Raw genomic sequence first — 19671 nt, forward strand, 5'->3', positions numbered from 1 at the left:
CGGCCCCCGACATCACATGTTACTAGGCAACAGGCACCGCCTTTTAAAAGGCACAACCTGCTGTCATATATATATACACTTTATATGAAACCTAATCTCAACTGCATTATGCCAGATATTTTTAAGTAATCCAGTTAGTAATTCAATTACATTGTTGGTAAAGTAACGAATAACTACAATTAATGACTTTTAAAAAAAGATTTTCAGAACACAGCCTGTCACACAACATTATGAAGCAGTTGGCAGGTTGGTGTTCCTGGCTAACATCTTTGTGTGTATGTCCTATAATAATGATTATAGTTAAAGGTCAATTATTTTCATGCTGCTGCTGACATTTAAACATGTCCTCTTAACCAGGGCACTTTATTTCACATTTTCTTCTTTTGTTAGCTGAAAAATTGAGCATAGTTAAAAAAAATTTTTAAAGATTGCAGATTATATTCGACTTTTGTTACATTATTTCTAAGGCGTTCTCTTTTTTCTTATCACCAAACACCTGTTAAGTTAGGATCGTATTATGCACAACCTACTTTTCTTTCTTGTTTGTACCAGTTTTTGTGTATTTGGGATCCCCATCGGTGCCGAAAATTGAAAAACAAGGCATGGTGGAGATATTTAGTTATGTCAACGAATATTTCCATTTATGGGACAGTTTATGGGCCAAACTACACTACCGTTCAAAAGTTTGGGGTCACCCAAACAATTTTGTGGAATAGCCTAAATTTCTAAGAACAAAAATAGACTGTCGAGTTTCAGATGAAAGTTCTCTTTTTCTGGCCATTTTGAGCGTTTAATTGACCCCACAAATGTGATGCTCCAGAAACTCAATCTGCTCAAAGGAAGGTCAGTTTTGTAGCTTCTGTAACGAGCTAAACTGTTTTCAGATGTGTGAACATGATTGCACAAGGGTTTTCTAATCATCAATTAGCCTTCTGAGCCAATGAGCAAACACATTGTACCATTAGAACTAGGGATGATAAATGCGTTAAAATGTAACATCGGAAATTATCGGTATCGTTTTTTTTATTATCTGTATCATTTTTTTTTTTATTTTAGTTTTTTTTTTATTAAATCAACATAAAAAACACAAGATACACTTACAATTAGTGCACCAACCCAAAAAACCTCCCTCCCCCCATTTCTTTCTGTTATCAATATTCTGGTTCCTACATTATATATCAATATATATCAATACAGTCTGCAAGGGATACAGTCTGTAAGCACACATGATTGTGCGTGCTGCTGGTCCACTAATAGTACTAACCTTTAACAGTTAATTTTACTCATTTTCATTAATTACTAGTTTCTATGTAACTGTTTTTATATTGTTTTACTTTCTTTTTTATTCAAGAAAATGTTTTTAATTTAGTTATCTTATTTTATTATTATTTTTAAAAAGTACCTTATCTTCACCATACATGGTTGTCCAAATTAGGCATAATAATGTGTTAATTCCACGACTGCATATATCGGTTGATATCGGTATCGGTAATTAAAGAGTTGGACAATATCGGACTATCGGATATCGGCAAAAAGCCATTATCGGACATCCCTAATTAGAACACTGGAGTGATAGTTGCTGGAAATGGGCCTCTATACACCTATGTAGATATTGCACCAAAAACCAGACATTTGCAGCTAGAATAGTCATTTACCACATTAGCAATGTATAGAGTGTACTTCTTCAAAGTTAAGACTAGTTTAAAGTTATCTTCATTGAAAAGTAGTGCTTTTCCTTCAAAAATAAGGACATTTCAATGTGACCCCAAACTTTTGAACGGTAGTGTATATCGGGAGATGAGTTTTGATCCATATCGCCCAGCCCTACACTCGTGTTAGCGACAGTACTAGCACAGTTTAGCGATGTGCTCTGTGTCTAATTGCGTGTTGCAGGAGGACTTATGATGGCATTGTGTTTATATGTATGAGTGCACATGTGTACCTTGTTTCAGTGTTAATAGAATTGTGATATTAAAGACATGTCATATCGCTACAAAAAAATTCTCTGCTACTAATTTTTTTTATTTAGTTAGACTGACCATACGTCCTCTTTTCCCCGGACATGTCCTCTTTTGCGGGGTTGTCGGGCGAAGTTTCTTAAATGCCTCAAATGTCCGGCATTTTGAGTTAGGGTTGCGTGTATTTTCAATGTACGTTCAGGGTTAAGAAGGGGTTAAAAACAAAACAAATTGTGAGGGTGTGCGCACGCAGCAGCATTCGTGAGGGAGGGGCAGAGACAGAGAGAGTGAGAGAGTTATGATAAACACGCTTGCGTTGCCAGGCTCTGCTTTTTATCGATAGATTTATCAGATTCAATTTTTTATTATCTATAGCTGGGGTGTCAAAAGTGTGCCCCGGAGGCCATTTGCGGCACACAGCTAATGTTTTAAAGGCCCACGGCACATTCTAAAAATACTTTTCATCATCATCAGCCATTGTCAGTCCACTGCTGGACGAAAGCCTCAGCATGTTTCTGCCATAGTGAACGATCTCTAGCTGCTCCCTGCCACTGCACTGTTCCCCAATATTTGTCTATCTCATCTCGCCATCTCACTCTTAGTCTTCCTCTATTTCTGCTCCCATCCATGGGTCTCCATGATGTCATTAGGGAAGTCCATCTATTATCTGTTCTACTGATATGTCCAGCCCACTTCCACTTACTGAATTTGATAGTTCTCATAATGTCTTGGACTTGCTTTCGTTTTCTCACCCATTCATTTGTTTTTCTGTCTTTATATGTGATTCCGAGCATATTTCTTTCCATGTTGTGTTGTGCTGCTGCTATTTTCTTTTCCATTTTATTCGACAATGCCCAGGTTTCAGCTCCATATGTCATGGTTGGTAACACGCATTGATTAAAGACCTTTCTTTTTAGGCTTAACGGTATTTCTCCTCTCATGATGTTGCTCAGTTTTCCATATTGGCACCAGCCCAATCTGATTCTCCTCCCTATCTCCTGTTCTTGACTCTTTTCTTTCAGGCTAAATCTCTGCCCCAGATAGATATATTCATTAACTTCATCAATTTTAATACTTTTAAAATAAACAAAAACATAACAAAAGTGAAATAAAAAAGCTTAAAGGTGAAATGTAACTTAGAAAACGTTGCAATGTTGACTAATAAAACAAAGCTGTTTTTTTTTTCTTTCAAACTGTCATTGCTAAAAACATAATATTGAACCAAAATCAATGTTATTATGAATTATTGACCTACCCAACGTTCCGATTACTTCACATCAAATATTCCACTTTGAAAAATATTTTTGGTGGAAGATTTTGCATATTTTGTGTGTTTGCCATTAAAAACATAGTTTTGTTTGACAAAAAAGGGCGGGGAAAAAACAAACAAAAATACAACATAAAAAGAACTAAAACTTTTTGAAATGAGGGATAGATCTGAAGTTGATGTAGACTCCAGAGATTTAAGCGTTAAATATAAAATGTATGTATGCCCTGGCACACCATTATCATCATTTCATGACCGAAGCAAAACACTTTTTACACTTTTATACTGAAATAAATACACCTACAACTTATTAAGTAAAAACATAGAAAAAACTACCAGCTGCGGTAAAGTTCAGATCCATGAAGGAAAGAAGAAAGTGAATGAATTGGTGAATGAATGAGTTTATAACTGAATACATTTACATATGTATACAAATTTGTTTTCTTTTTTTTTAAATGAATTAAGTAACGTTTATGACAACCTTTCTCCAAAACACAATACAGAATGTGAGATATAACAGGATAATGCATACGTTTATAATTTTTTTTCAAAACGCTTACAAAAAAGTGGGACCCCAAAAATTTACTGTGGGACCCCATTTGGAAAATTCCTAGCGCCAACACTGCTGTCAACAGAGGAGAAAAATGCTTTATTTAAATAAATATATGACTTATAGAGCAAGTTCGAGTATCATTGCCTTGGCACGCATATATGTGTCCTCTTTTTGGGATTTCAGAATATGGTCAGCCTAATTTAGTAGCACCTGTGCTACTAGTGAAAAAGCTAAGCATACAGCACTGTGTAGGTGTACCTAAGATTGTGATCGGGCGAATCTATATTATGTTTAGGAAGTTCATTTTTGACCATGTATGGAGAAAAAATAGCACCGACGACGATATATCGAAACAGTGTTGTCATGTTCTGTGGTCTGGATTTTGTTTTGTTATTTTCTGCTAGTTTTGGACTCCATAAGTTCCGGTTTTTGTGCACCCTTGTTTGTTTTAGTTTCCATGACGACTCCATTAGTTCCTTTGCGCTTCCTTGTTTGTTTAGTCACCATGCCGACTCATTAGTTTGCACCTGTCTCATTTGTTCGAATCACACCTGTCGCTAATCAAAGACTATTATTTAAGCCTGTTTGGCCAGTTAGTCGGCCTGGCGACATTACTCTGGATTTACTCAGTTTGCTCTGTCCACGCCATAGTTCTTGTTCATAGTTCATGCTGCTCTGTTCATGTCACAGTAAGTGTTGTTTGTTTTATGTTCATAGTTTATGTTAAAGTATTAGTTTTGTTCCCTGCGCCAAGTTTGTGTCTCCGCCTTGTAAGCGCATTTTGTTTGTACTTTTTATAGTCGTTCCTACCTTCTACCGATGTCTGGTCTAGTCCCTTTGCATCCCGGGAAAACAATCCTCGCAATAAGCTGCGTAATACTCCTCGTCATGCCAAGTGTACATTTTCATAAGATGAATTATTATGCTTTTTGGAGAGAGTGGGGCGAGGTTTAATTTGCAATCTGGAACGCGGACACAATCAAACTTCTTGCAGAAAGACGGGTTATAAAAGTGACTAGAGCAATTTTTTTGCTAAATTTACACCAAAGCATATCCAATAAATATCATCAAGAAGTGCTTTAAATGCAAAATAAAATCATAGGTGCCCTTTAAGTGAACGTCATCAGTCAGCAAGGTGTTTGCTGGTTATAGCCAAGTGGTGCACTCCATCATGCTCTTCAAGGCGAGCTCGATCACCTATGAATTTGACAGATTTCAAAAGTATGCCACTGCCTAGTCATGACGGTAGCAATATTCATGAATAAACAACAACGGTAGAGCAAACCAACAATAGTTCCAATAACAGTGGTGATTATAGATTTGCTTCATGTGGGAGCATTCTGCTCGCAAGATTTTATGCATACATGATCCCAGCCATTGTTTAGAGCATCTGGAGAGATTTAAAGACAGGGAGTGGAGACATTAGATGATAGCAGGCACAGCTACTGCAGAAGTAAAGGATGCTGGATCTCCCTCCATGTCACAGATTGACATCTCAGGGGGCTCATAGCAGTTGCCAGGCAACAGCCATCCCCCTTCTTACGATCTTCTTTTATGAGTTTTTCATTCTCAGATTCATGTATTCCTCTCAAGAGGGAAATGTAAAGCAAGCGGGCACTTTCTTATTGCCAAACTTTCGTTTATGTACATTTTCAAACATCAGTGGAGCTGTACAGAATATGCAAAATCTCAACTTACACAGTACTATACTGTAAACAGTCGCCTTTCCAGATAAGATTTGGTATACTATAGGTCAGATTTACCTTGTGTGGTTCAGGTCAATCTTACATGGGTCCAGTTCAATGTACTTCTTCTCATCAAAGATGCGGTTGATGATGGGCTTCAGTACTTCATGTAAATACAGCATGCCAACAGCCTGACAAAAATATCATACTTTAAAACATCTTTATGATGTCCTGTAGGAAAAAATTCACTGGACATTTGATAACATCATGTATAAAAAATATAACATTTTAATATATCATATGCAATTAATAAATATTTGGATAACTCACCTTCATAAATTGTTCCATGGCTTTGGAAGCAAGTGAGTTGGAGCGGAATAGAGTATTTGGATCAGCTAGACAAAAAAACACACACACACACACACAAAGTATGCGCATATTATAAAAAAATGGGCAATAGTGTGATTATATGTTATCAAATGCAACACTTTTCCATTTGTCAAAAAAATGTTGTGTTTTATGAAAGAGGATCCTTAATAGGAGCAAGTTGATTTCATGAGATAAAGGTTTTTATTCACACAAGGCTAATGATTCCTGATTTACACAAGCATCTAGTATGCCACTGAAGATTCTGACTTAGGGCTACGATGGCTCTGTAGCCTTCAGCAATTAAAAAACCTATAATGTAGGTGTGCAATAAAATGTATCGTACTGCAACTTGATACCAATATACTCCTGCGGCGTTGCCATGGGAACTTTGGCAAGATGCTCATTATCTCAAACTAGGCAAACAGCACACAAACACCAGAGCCCAACTCTGCGTGAACTATACGTGGTCATGTGATGCGGAGGCAGAAGCATGACTAATACAGACTAGGGAGGGTGTCATTGGCAGAGATGGTTGAACATTTTAGAGCTGGTGAGTTTGGTCTTCCATCAGACTGTGACAGTAGCACATAGTGGTCTGAAAATCAATTTCTAGGTAAATAGCAATAACCTTCCAAAGTCTTTGGAAGAACCAGTTGGAGTAGGCGTGTCCCAACATCAAGAAAAGTGTAATGCACAAAGTGTATTTTGTCAGCCCAAGTATAAAAAATCATTAAGCAAGTTTAGCTCGGTAGAGTGTGTACATTTTATTTGTGAGCTAGCAAGATAACTAATCTATAGATCACCATTTTCTCTAACATGGCCACACCAGAGGTACTAATTAGTTATTGTTTTTCCTCTTAGTGTACAGCTCCACTAATGGACATTGGAGTGTTACTTCCATCCATCCATCCATCTTCTTCCGCTTATCCGAGGTCGGGTCGCGGGGGCAGTAGCCTAAGCAGGGAAACCCAGACTTCCCTCTCCCCAGCCACTTCGTCCAGCTCTTCCCAGGCCAACCGGGAGACATAGTCTTCCCAACGTGTCCTGGGTCTTCCCCGTGGCCTCCTACCGGTCGGACGTGCCCTAAACACCTCCCTAGGGAGGCGTTCGGGTGGCATCCTGACCAGATGCCCGAACCACCTCAACTGGCTCCTCTCGATGCGGAGGAGCAGCGGCTTTACTTTGAGCTCCCCCCGGATGGCAGAGCTTCTCACCCTATCTCTAAGGGAGAGCCCCGCCACCCGGCGGAGGAAACTCATTTCGGCCGCTTGTACCCGTGATCTTGTCCTTTCGGTCATAACCCAAAGCTCATGACCATAGGTGAGGATGGGAACGTAGATCGAACGGTAAATTGAGAGCTTTGGCTTCCGGCTCAGCTCCTTCTTCACCACAACAGATCGATACAGCGTCCGCATTACTGAAGACGCCGCACCGATCCACCTGTCGATCTCACGATCCACTCTTCCCCCACTCGTGAACAAAACTCCAAGGTACTTGAACTCCTCCACTTGGGGCAGGGTCTCCTCCGCAACCCGGAGATGGCACTCCACCCTTTTCCGGGCGAGAACCATGGACTCGGACTTGGAGGTGCTGATTCTCATCCCAGTCACTTCACACTCAGCTGCGAACCGATCCAGTGAGAGCTGAAGATCCTGGCCAGATGAAGCCATCAGGACCACATCATCTGCAAAAAGCAGAGACCTAATCCTGCAGCCACCAAACCAGATCCCCTCAATGCCTTGACTGCGCCTAGAAATTCTGTCCATAAAAGTTATGAACAGAATCGGTGACAAAGGGCAGCCTTGGCGGAGTCCAACCCTCACTGGAAACGTGTCTGACTTACTGCCGGCAATGCGGACCAAACTCTGGCACTGATCATACAGGGAGCGGACCGCCACAATCAGACAGTCCGATACCCCATACTCTCTGAGCACTCCCCACAGGACTTCCCGAGGGACACGGTCGAATGCCTTCTCCAAGTCCACAAAACACATGTAGACTGGTTGGGCAAACTCCCATGCACCCTCAAGGACCCTGCCGAGAGTATAGAGGTGGTCCACAGTTCCACGACCAGGACGAAAACCACACTGTTCCTCCTGAATCCGAGGTTCGACTATCCGGCGTAGCCTCCTCTCCAGCACACCCGAATAGACCTTACCAGGAAGGCTGAGGAGTGTGATCCCACGATAGTTAGAACACACCCTCTGGTTCCCCTTCTTAAAGAGAGGAACCACCACCCCGGTCTGCCAATCCAGAGGTACCGCCCCCGATGTCCACGCGATGCTGCAGAGTCTTGTCAACCAAGACAGCCCCACAGCATCCAGAGCCTTAAGGAACTCCGGGCAGATCTCATCCACCCCCGGGGCCCTGCCACCGAGGAGCTTTTTAACTACCTCAGCAACCTCAGCCCCAGAAATAGGAGAGCCCACCACAGATTCCCCAGGCACTGCTTCCTCATAGGAAGACGTGTTGGTGGGATTGAGGAGGTCTTCGAAGTATTCCCTCCACCGATCCACAACATCCGCAGTCGAGGTCAGCAGAACACCATCCTCACCATACACGGTGTTGATAGTGCACTGCTTCCCCTTCCTGAGGCGGCGGATGGTGGTCCAGAATCGCTTCGAAGCCGTCCGGAAGTCGTTTTCCATGGCTTCCCCGAACTCCTCCCATGTCCGAGTTTTTGCCTCCGCGACCGCTGAAGCCGCACACCGCTTGGCCTGTCGGTACATGTCCGCTGCCTCAGGAGTCCTATGAGCCAAAAGAGTAACTTGGAGTGTTACTTTCAAAGGCACAATTAAAGTATTGCTATAAACATAATTTTATATGGGACCTTATTGTATTATATGTATAGTACATGTTCCAAAAAGAAAAAAGCATAAAACACCACCAGAATTAGAGATATTACAAGTCAAAGTGATGAAGCTTAGTGTTACGCTCATTACTTGGTGTAACTAAACATTACCCTATAAGATGAAGGCAATTGCATTTTATTGATATTTGAAATGTATTCAATGTTTATAAATGAATATTTAAATATACTAAATGTAAAAAAGGGAATAAATATTCAAAATAAGATCATCAAATGAAATCTAGTTTGGTTACGCGATCATGAGCGCAACACAAGGTTGTAAAAGTTTCAACTACAATTCTAAATAAGATGTCAAAAGCAAACTGAAATCAAATACACACAGCTTAACGATTGACCAATACCTATTTAAATTTAGTAATACATAAATATGATGATTTATCAAAATATAAAAGAAATATACCTGAACAGAACGCTCATGATGGTTACACCAAAAAGTAACACTATGAATCGCGTTTTTCCAAGTTTTTGGGGCATTTTTATGCTATTTCCAAGCATCTCCTTTTTATTATCGTTGATTTTAAATGGTCAAACTAATGCATATTATATATGCATGCCCTAGTAAACAAAAAAAAAGTCATATTTATTTTGATTGTTACATTTTGAAGTACATTTGTGCAGGTGGGTGCGAATGTACCCATTACCAGAGCTGTACACCTTAGGAAGATGCTTGCCTCGTGTGTGTATATGAATGGACAGACACATGTGCTATAAAAGTCTCCAGATCAACTTGGAACTACGAAATTTACGCTTTAAAAATGCTCTGGCAGTGGTGTTCATATTTCATAATCGCCGAATCACTCAGACAGATCATCCAATCATTATGGGGAAGCTCAGCTTCCAGGCCAGCTGAGACCAGCCCACTGTCCACAGACTCTCAGAGACGGTGAGCTTACAATGGGCGGGACAAAGCCGAGCATTCATCCAATGACTGTCTAGTTTAGCTGCTGTGGAACAACCCACTCTACGCTTCCCTGTTGACTTCTTCTTTGGAGCGTGTCGACTCTCTCCCCCGCCATTCAGTATTTTGCCTGTCATTTTTATTATGTTATTATTATTATTGGAAATAATATTAAAATATAGCATATTATTTTTAGGACTGTCAAAATAACAAGTTAACTCATGTGATTATTCACCAAAAAAATTGCATTAATCCTGTGTACACGCAGATTAATCACACACTTTTTTTTGACCGTGCATGCTTTATTGTCTTAATCACAGATGGTTACCTGAAAGGTAGCGAGGGTCTTTATAAGCTCAGTGACCAGGTCAATGCATATGTCAGTGCAAAAATGAGTGAGGAGACTCCAACGGGTGTGCTCTCTGACAAATTTCACTTCAAAATACACCCTGACAGGACTTTAGATAAAACGGTTACCAAGTTTGGGGGAAAAAATTATGGGTATTCAATTAAAACATTAAAATTGCCTGCCTGACATTCTGAGAATAACTTTGCATTTGTGTCTAAATAGTAGGGTCTTTTGTCAAGTCAATTTTAATTTTACAATTGAGTAAAACCCTTTGATTAATCATGATTATTTCAAATTCAATAGTGTGATTAATCGGATTAAAAAATAATAATTTGCTGCAATACCAGTGGTAAATAAAAAAGTTCATAATTATATTTTTGTGTTTATTCTTGGAAGGATGAATAATAACTTGCGCAATTGCAATACCTTAATTTTAGTGATGTTATTACCCCTTAGGCGCAATGGTAATAATAATCTATTTTAATGTTTCGGTTTTCTGTTTGCTTACCTCGTCTTTCAGTTTTTGGCTAAGATTTGTCATTTCGGTGCATCCCTAGCATTGATCTGACTGTTACCCCATAACAACTGTTGTATAAAACCATGAATAAACAACAAATCAATTTGACTAGAGTCTTGAGTGTGGCAAATATAACAGGTAAACAGACTGATGTAGTTATAAGTATAAGTACATTATTCTAGTCACACTATGTAACACTACAGTATTATACACGATATTACAGCTCATCTCACGTAAGCATTCTATTTATAGTCATATAGCAAGGCCCTACCTGTGCATATATTCCAAAGACATATCTTTCGGTCACATGTAACTCTGGAAAGGCCTCAGTCAAATATTTCATTGGCAGCCCAGACTTTGTCACATTGTTATGATGTCACAATATTTCTTATTGATAAGGCCAGTAAAGTTTGACATTTTCTTTCCATCTTACTTGTGATGTTGACCTCCCGGGTGTTTAGATAATCCAAAAAGGGAACCACCAGGCCTTGACCCAAATAGATCTTCACCAAAGTCATGGCCACGTCTTGTCTGCTCTCAACGGTGGTCACCTCCTCTAGCAAGGTCAGTGCGCTGCTGTCCTCCACCTAGTGAGCAGAACGCGTTCCTTACTGAATTTGGACTTTTTTTTTCAAGGGAAATAGAAAAATCTCCCGACATGAGTATTTATTGCACAAGTAAGCAGTTCAATATCTGCTTTGAAAAGAAGCAGCTGACCTCAGCGGGGGAGATGACCGACTCAACCAAAAGGTCAATGAGGGGCTGATAGTACAGCGATGGCAAAATTTGATCCTCGACCAAACGCACCTTCAGACGCAGTGCTCCCAACTTGCCACTAGATACAGAGAAGAAATTAAGAAAACTACAAAAACAAGACTGATATGTACATTAAATCATGTAAATATTACAAGATAACACAGAAAGATATTTGAAATCTCTGACAAAGACATTATTAATGCAGTGGCAAGTATTTTCCAGGCCAAGAAAAATTATATTGGATCATACAAAATAATTACACATACAGCTCACGTTTCATTATCTTATTCTACATTGAGTTACTTTGCACAATTATTCCATTTTAGTGCATAAAGGAAAATTATGGGAAAACAAATGTTTGTCTTCAGCTCTATTTTGTAGCAATTCTGTCAAATTACAACAACACAATAAATAGGGCAGTTCCGATACAACTTTTTCACTTCTGATATAATACCGATATTGGATCGTTGAGTATTGGCTGATACTGATATTGATACAATTAGATACCAGCACGAATCATGCATACTTTTATTATTTTCATAGTGTAGAATTTTCGAAAAAGCTTGATCAAGTGAAATTACATAAAGAGAGAACAATGGCACGTATGAAACATATTAACCTTATAAAAGACTTATTATCTTAAAGGGGTAACATGTTTTTATTTCTTCCATAACATGTAATGGTGGTTTTTTGATCATAATGTTGCATAGATTATATTTTACGGACCGTTTTCAAGCCGCTTTCTGACCGTCTCCTCAGAATGTGCCGTTTTGTGGGCCATCCTATTTACGTGCCTCCACTTCAACAGTGTCTTCTCCCCGTCATCCATGTTGTAGTTTTTAGCCCTTCCATAGCGAGTCTACTGACAGATGAATTTAGTACTATACTCTACTTTGTATTAGAAATGGCAACAGCAAAGGATGCATGTTCATGTACGGGCCAGTCTGCCCCACAAAAAGACGATAGCAAAAAAGGAGCGTATTGACTGCAGCACGGACTAGAATGGCGTATTCGTGCAAAGCACTTTGGGTAATAGCCGTATGGCGATATCCGCTGACGTCACAGGTCAGAGCAAATTCCAAACATCTCGTTTAGAGGAAGTATCAAGGAAGGCGAGATTTTTTATGAATATTTCCACAATGCCTCCACGGTTTAATTTCAAACTTTCGGCACTTATGCAGATCCATCTATCAATGTTCTACCGCTTGGCCTTTTCGGGGTCGCGGTGGGTGCTGGAGCCTATCTCAGCTGCATTCGGGCGGAAGGCGGGGTACACCCTGGACAAGTCGCCACCTCATCACAGGGCCACTTATGCAGATCCCAAATACACAAAAGAGGTACCAAAGGTTAAGAAAAGTTTGCTTTGCAAAATAGGTCCCCTTTAAGTTGAAGTAGATTGGTAATTGGGTTTTTGACGACACCTGGTATCCAGAATAATTAATTAAGTTGACGCAGAAAATTAATGCTTGTTAATGGATATTTTCTACTATGCTTCTGCCTTGTAGATTTTTTGTGTCCACAAGTAATATGCAACTATAAAAATTTTTATACTTGTTTATATTGAAATAATTCATGTTTTAGACTGCCTTATTGTTCAATTAAGGACACTTATTATGTGTATGTCTAGCTTATGTGTGCTTAGCTATGGTGTAGCTGCTAACTCCTAGTAGCCCATAACCTACCATGTTTACCTTTTATAAATGATTTGACTAAAATACAAAGAAAATAACAACCTTGTGTGCTTATTATAGGACATTTAGCTGTTGCACAAATACTGGTGACTGTATTAGAGCCATTCTATTGGCGATTTTAGATGCAAGGTGATTTATTAGAATACTTGTTTTTTTCTGATATTGGGTATACTTTTTGATTGATTGATTGAGACTTTTATTAGTAGGTTGCACAGTGAAGTACATATTCCGTACAATTGACCACTAAATGGTAACACCCGAATAAGTTTTTCAACTTGTTTAAGTCGGAGCCAAAAAATCTAGCATTCATAAAAATGACACTGATCAAACAAGCATAAGCATAATCCTCACCCTGCATCCACCTCATTGTTTCCCAAGGGTAGCAAACGAAACCAGCTGTCTAATAGAGGGGTCTTATGCAAACAAGCAAAAGGGATTTCCACCTGCAGACCAAAAACACTTATCAGACTTACCGGTATATGATTGAGATGTATGACATAATTAACATATCCTCACCTTTCCCAGGAAGTCATTTTTGCCCACCATGTCCCAGTCCCACACCTCCACAACGACAGTACCTTCCTCACTGAGCTCCCGAGGATCCAAGTCCAGCTCCAGGGTCTCTCCCCAATGCGGGAAACGAGTCTTCTTGATAATCTGAAATCCAGAGGGTGAGTGTGATTTGACCTCTTCTCCCTTTCATTTCTACTGCACATAAAGAGCTCACCGAGGTCTCTGCACTGTAGTTGTTGTAAATAACTCTTGCGAATGGATCTGAAGTTCCAGAAATATCCCTGGGAGCCAGGTCTCTGTGATGTTACATGACCAAAAAACAGACATGTTTATTGCGTCAAACACACTGATATTACCAGTTACAACCACATGCAGAAAAAAAGCAAACAGTTCACATGGCCTTATTCTTTCAAACACATTTCTATTCCCTAGGACACGACTGAACAACACTTTGTCAAGTTCTGAGTGATGTGCTCAATAGCACAGTGCCTCAGAGGGCGAGTGTGGACGGACCCACAGATGGGGCAGGGAGAGGTGTGATTGTGGTTAGATGAATCAAGAGGGGAGAATAGAAGCCTACAGAGTGATGATGATGATGAGATTTTGGCACACGAAGGACGCTCACAGGAATAAGGCCATAATAAAAAAAATATACCTATAGAATGTGAGTTATTTGAGTCTATGTAACCTAGTGTCATTCACCTGTGTAGCCCAGTGCTATTCAACTGGCGGCCCAGGAGCCAAATCCGGCCGCAGGATAACACCATACCGGCCCGAGTTCAGTTCAAAACTTGGTTGACCAACACTTTTGCATCAAATTTCTAAACACATTGGTGTTCTTGTTGTATAGAAATCGTGGACAACTAAGCACATTAGCAGGTCCTTACACTGACATTTTAACCTTGTTAGCAAACATGTTCTATGTTTGCTACGTTCTATGTCCAAACTTGTGATACACATAAATGAGGCACTCCTCAAGGCACCGCTTTAAGTCCTCGCCTTTTTTTGGCAATTACAATTATTTTTCATAATGTGACTCATGTAATTAAGGTGTTGTTATAGCTTGTTTACTTCAGATGCAATCAGGAACTTTTCCTCAACTTTTTTAGTTTTCCTAGTAGTGTTCCTCAAGGTTCCATTTAAGGTCGTCTTTTTTTCATCATTTAGGCCGGGGGTCAGCAACCCGCGGCTCTAGAGTCGCATGCGTCTCTTTAGCGCCGCCTTAGTGGCTCACTGGACCTCTTTTAGAGATGTGTGAAAATGGAAAAAGATGAAGAAAAATATAAATTTTTTGTTTTAATATATTTTCTGTAGAACAAACATGACACAAACCTTCTTAATTGTTATAAATCCCACTGTTTATGTTAAACATGCTTCACTGATGAGAGTATTTGGCAAGCACAGTTTTGTCCTACTAATTTCAGCAATCCTTGAACTCATCGTAGTTTGTCTGCCACAGAAAGACGTGTTTTATGCCACTCCTTGTTTGTCTCATTTTGTCCACCAAACGTTTTATGCTGTGCGTGAATGCACAAAGGTGAGCTTTGTTGATTTTATTGATTTGCTGGAGTGCTTATCAGGCATATTTGGTCAATCCATGACTGCAAGCTAACCGATGCTAACATGCTATTTAGGCTAGCTGTATGTACATATTGCATCATTGTGCCTCGTTTGTAGGTATATTTGAGCTCATTTAATTTCCTTTACTTATGTCCTCTGTGTATTTAATTTATATTTGCCCGTCTCATGACACATTATCTGTATAAAATATTGGCAGCATTTCTGATAGTTGTTTGTGCGCCATGTTGTTCCAGACCACAGCAAACGTTACCCAGCTTGAAAGGATTGTAATAAATCCATTAGAAGAAGACAGCTTTCCGTTTCCTTTAACTTGGACACACACATCTATACTTTTGGCTGTTCTAAGACAGTCATTTCCAGAAGTAATCTCATCCTGTGAGAAGCCTCCATTTTACTAATATTTAACAATGTGGCAAAATTGTGTAGAATATAAATTAAAATACAACATTTCTGTCAACAAAGATTTGCGTCAGCCTTTAATAGTAGGCTAATATAGCGAATATAGACACTTACATAATGTGTTGCCTTCATTATAACACTTATATAAAGCTTTTAATTTTTTTGCGGCTTCTGACAGATTTCTTTTTTTTTTTTTTGGTCCAATATGGCTCTTTCAACATTTTGGGTTGCCGACCCCTGATTTAGGCTATTCAACTGGTGGCCCACGAGTTCAGTTCAGTTGAATATGGTGGTCCCCAAAACAATTTAGTTGAATAATTCTTGTTTAGCCCTTCAATGAGAGAAAATATTTCATACTACTTGTATACCTGGCTTCAATGACATCACATCGCAGGACAATCTTCTCTGTGTGCTTCAACAGATGAAGACTCAGGTGAATCTCCCCCTGCACTTCTTCATCAGGATCAACCCTTGTCAGGTTTATCCAACTGTCCAGCCCTAAGAAACATTTAGTTAGCAGGCAAATACAAGTAATTTTAAACTTCATGACAAAAAAGACAAGGTTAATAATTATCAGGTAGCGCTATAAATACTATTAACTCGGGCGACATGATGTCCAGAATAACAAAAGCATTGGTACCTCAATTTACAAGTAATTTGAGATACGAGCTGTCTTTTGGTTTATTATTATGCTTTAAGTTGCGAGCATAATTTCAATTACGAGTCCAACCCGCCGCTTGGATGAAGTCGTTTTTGTCACAGGGTTGTGCCGTTTGAGCAATACGAGTAATATATTGTTGCATATTGCTGTTTCTGCTTCGTTTACACAAGAAGCAAACCTAAGTTTTGATTAGACATTTTGATCCCCGCTCAGAGATCGAAACAATCTTGCCCTCTACACTGCAAAAACTGAAATCTAAGTAAGATTAAATATGTCAAATGAGGGTGATATTTGCTTATTTTCTGTCTGATAAGATAATTCTTCTCACTAAGCAGATTTTATGTTAGAGTCTTTTACTTGTTTTAAGGGTTTTGGTCCTAAATGATCTCAGTAAGATATTACAGCTTGTTGCTGGGATTTGATGACCTATATTGAGTAAAATATGCTTGAAACTAGAATATCAACTGTTGCAAAGCTGTGTCATCAACACTCACAAGTATAAAACTACTTTTTTAAAGTAATAATGTCTTATTTCAAGCATGTAAAAAAAAAATCATGACTTTGACACAACTGTGTCTCATATTAAAACACATGACAGCCAAATGGACTTTGCTGTTTTATTTTCAATGAAACAATAGAAAATACGTACTCATATAGTAGTACAGTTGTTATTAGTGAGAATATACTTATTTTAAGATATTTTTGAGGTTAGCTAATTTTACTTGTTTTGGAAAGTCTTGACAAGCCCAATTTTCTTGATCTATTGGCAGATAATTTTGCTTAGTTCAAATAAAATACCCCTGATTTTAGTTTGTTTTTTTCGTGTTTTTGAACACTGACTTTTTGCAGTGTAACCACCGGAAACTAACAAAGTCAGTGCAAAAGAGAAGAAGCGGATGACCGAATCTGAGAAATAAGTTTAATATGTTTTACCAGTTAGCAGCCTACTCTCTTTAAAACAAAACAAGACAGTGTCGTAATAGTGTTATTGTTGATTATTTTAAAGCCCCACTTAAGAACTTTCAGTTTTGGTTGATTTTGGCGGCGCCAGTGGACCAAAGCGGAATTGTTTTGCTAAAAAAAGACCACATTTCCCATGATTACTAGCGCATTATAGCGTCATACTGACATGATGTCCGTTATAATATTGGCACAAATATCACGTCTGTAATGGCTATGATGACGTTAAATAGCAGACACAATTGAAGGAAGTAGTGGTGAAAATATCAAGCTGGTGGCTATTTATTGCTACCACAGAAATTTCCGATAGCTATCATTAGCATTATCGTTTTGATTTCAGCATTAAAAGTAACTTACTAGTCCAGCAGGAACAGAGCCAAGGCAGCCTCGGTCTGAAATTCCTCGTCTTTGGGCTCACACCAGCAAGTGAAAGCCGGGGCAATGTTTATACTGACTGTCCTTTTATCCGGGTGAGCTCCATTTTTCTTTTTTTGTCTCCGCAGACAAAACTTTTCGTTTCTTTGGTTTTTTTGGAGCTTTTTCAATGATAACAGTAATTGCGCATAGGCGTTCTTCTTCTTCTTTTTGTTTTTTGGTGGCACATAGGCGTTCGCATTGACTTCCGTCTTTTTAACGAATGGGGAAAGGGGAAGTGACAAATGCCGTAAAGCAAGTCAACACATTTGTAGTTTTTTTTGTGGCGAAGTTCCCGCCACCCACCGCAAGTGCCAGCAAAAGTGATACAGAGGCCCTCAGGCCATGACAGAGGTGTCATTCAACTAGTTGTAAGTCCATGTATCATCCCAAAAGTTATGAAAATATTCTATGAAGGTTGAAAAATTACTTAGTGCTGCTTTAAAGGGTAAGCACATGGCCTTGATCATGATATGTGTGCACTTGAGCATTTGTCCCACCCTGTGACTTGCACGGGCTTTGAAGCTGGGTCCAAAAATCCCAAATAGGTGAGAGTTTGGTGCAGCAGCACCGCTAGGCAATAAGCTAAAAGCTCCAGAATATCAGCTCATTGCCCAATGTGTCAAAAACTGACGTTTACACAAATTGCGTTTGCACAGCCAAACTAGTTGCATGCCCCCGTTACACACAACCATCAAGAGTGTTTTTTTTAACTTTGCAAAACAAGGACGAGTTTTTGCAAGAAATAACATTCCCAGAGTCATGGCTTAAAAAAGGCACAGACTTTGACTCCATGTTCATGTCCCTCTAACCTCTGACATGCTATGCTCTGCGCACCCTTTCGTGTACAGATGTCTTACCTTTAGCTTGAGATCCAATGGCTTCTTTGGTCAGCGAAATCTTTCCAATAACATCATCATGGCTGTAGAAAAAGATGAGGCTTGATCAGATACAAAATGAGATCAAATAAAGAGGCGGTAGGCTGATTAGAAGACTTATGGCGTTGAGGTTAAGGGGTTTTGACCAGTAAGTGTCTGCCTATATGTTTATTCTAAGCATTATTTCCAAAACATACAACTGTACATGAGACTTTAACCCGACAAGCCAAGTCAAGCAAACGCTGAAGTCTTAGAGGAACCAAATGAGATACCATCAGTCTATAGAAATGACACAGAAGGACTGTTGCTGATCATTTTGACGAAATAACCTCACCCGATAGTATCCTCGTCCATGACATGGAAGGAGAGAGAATGGAAACCCATTGGGAGATGCAGCGTGTACTCTTCACCCCAGAAAGGATTAAGATTTTTCCACACAGTAGCAGTCCTGAAAAGAGAGATTACACATGCTTGCCAGCTAGTACATTTACAAACACATAACTGTATGCTTGTGCCACTATGCACTAGAGATGTCCGATAATATCGGCCTGCCGATATTATCGGCCGATAAATGCTTTAAAATGTAATATTGGAAATTATCGGTATCGGTTTCAAAAAGTAACATTAATGACTTTTTAAAACACCGCTGTACGGAGCGGTACATATCCGGTAAAACACGGAAGTAGGGAGAAATACAGAGCAGTTGCGTCTCCCAGTCAGCAGCCCCTCCCCTCTCCCCTCTCCCCTCTCCCCTCTCCCCTCTCCCCTCTCCCACACACAACACAGGAGTTGACGACTGCAGCATGAGAGGTTTACTGGCGACGCTTGATGACCTCATCAAACCGCCGCGAGTGGAGCATAACAACAACAAGAGTGTGATGTTGCCGGTGCTGTAGCCGTGGCTAACAAACGAGCTCGCTCGATGACTGACTAACGACACCATGTCTATGGTTTGGGATTATTTTAAAGTGTCTCTGACGGATAAAAAACTGGCAATTTGCAATGACTGCAAAAAGTTGGTTATGCGAGGAGGAACCAAGACGTCTTCCTTTAATACGAGCAATTTGATCTCCCACCTCTTCAAGAATCATAAAGAGATTATTATTGCTATAGAGGTTTATTTGAAATAGGGACAGATACAAAACATAGACATCTGAAACAGTTATCCAATGTATGCATCATATACACGATGAATACAAGCGGAAGATGGATGAAAAGCAAACACCGAAAAAAAGTAGTACCACACAGTTGCCGCTTAAAGACTCCGCTGAGAAAAAACAAAAATACAACAAAAACCACCCCAGGGCGAAAGCCCACGTTGTGGTCAGGGACAACGCACACAGTATGGCAAAA

The 19671-nt window shown here is 39.6% G+C and overlaps 1 protein-coding gene across 1 annotated transcript in view; it reads right to left on the reverse strand.

Moving 5' to 3' along the window:
• The window catches only part of LOC133651614 (rasGAP-activating-like protein 1), a 53227-nt gene that overhangs the window by 25295 nt on the left and 8261 nt on the right, over positions 1 to 19671 (reverse strand). Inside the window, exons 3-12 of the mRNA XM_062049595.1 lie at positions 18653 to 18766; positions 18301 to 18362; positions 15774 to 15903; positions 13640 to 13721; positions 13429 to 13569; positions 13264 to 13355; positions 11183 to 11300; positions 10899 to 11052; positions 5794 to 5858; positions 5542 to 5654 (exon numbers count right to left, since the gene is read on the reverse strand). Of these exons, the coding sequence (XP_061905579.1) occupies positions 5542 to 5654; positions 5794 to 5858; positions 10899 to 11052; positions 11183 to 11300; positions 13264 to 13355; positions 13429 to 13569; positions 13640 to 13721; positions 15774 to 15903; positions 18301 to 18362; positions 18653 to 18766 (1071 nt within the window). The remainder of the gene's footprint in view (positions 1 to 5541; positions 5655 to 5793; positions 5859 to 10898; positions 11053 to 11182; positions 11301 to 13263; positions 13356 to 13428; positions 13570 to 13639; positions 13722 to 15773; positions 15904 to 18300; positions 18363 to 18652; positions 18767 to 19671) is intronic.

Source organism: Entelurus aequoreus, linkage group LG06 (assembly GCF_033978785.1).
Source record: "Entelurus aequoreus isolate RoL-2023_Sb linkage group LG06, RoL_Eaeq_v1.1, whole genome shotgun sequence".
NCBI lineage: Eukaryota > Metazoa > Chordata > Actinopteri > Syngnathiformes > Syngnathidae > Entelurus > Entelurus aequoreus.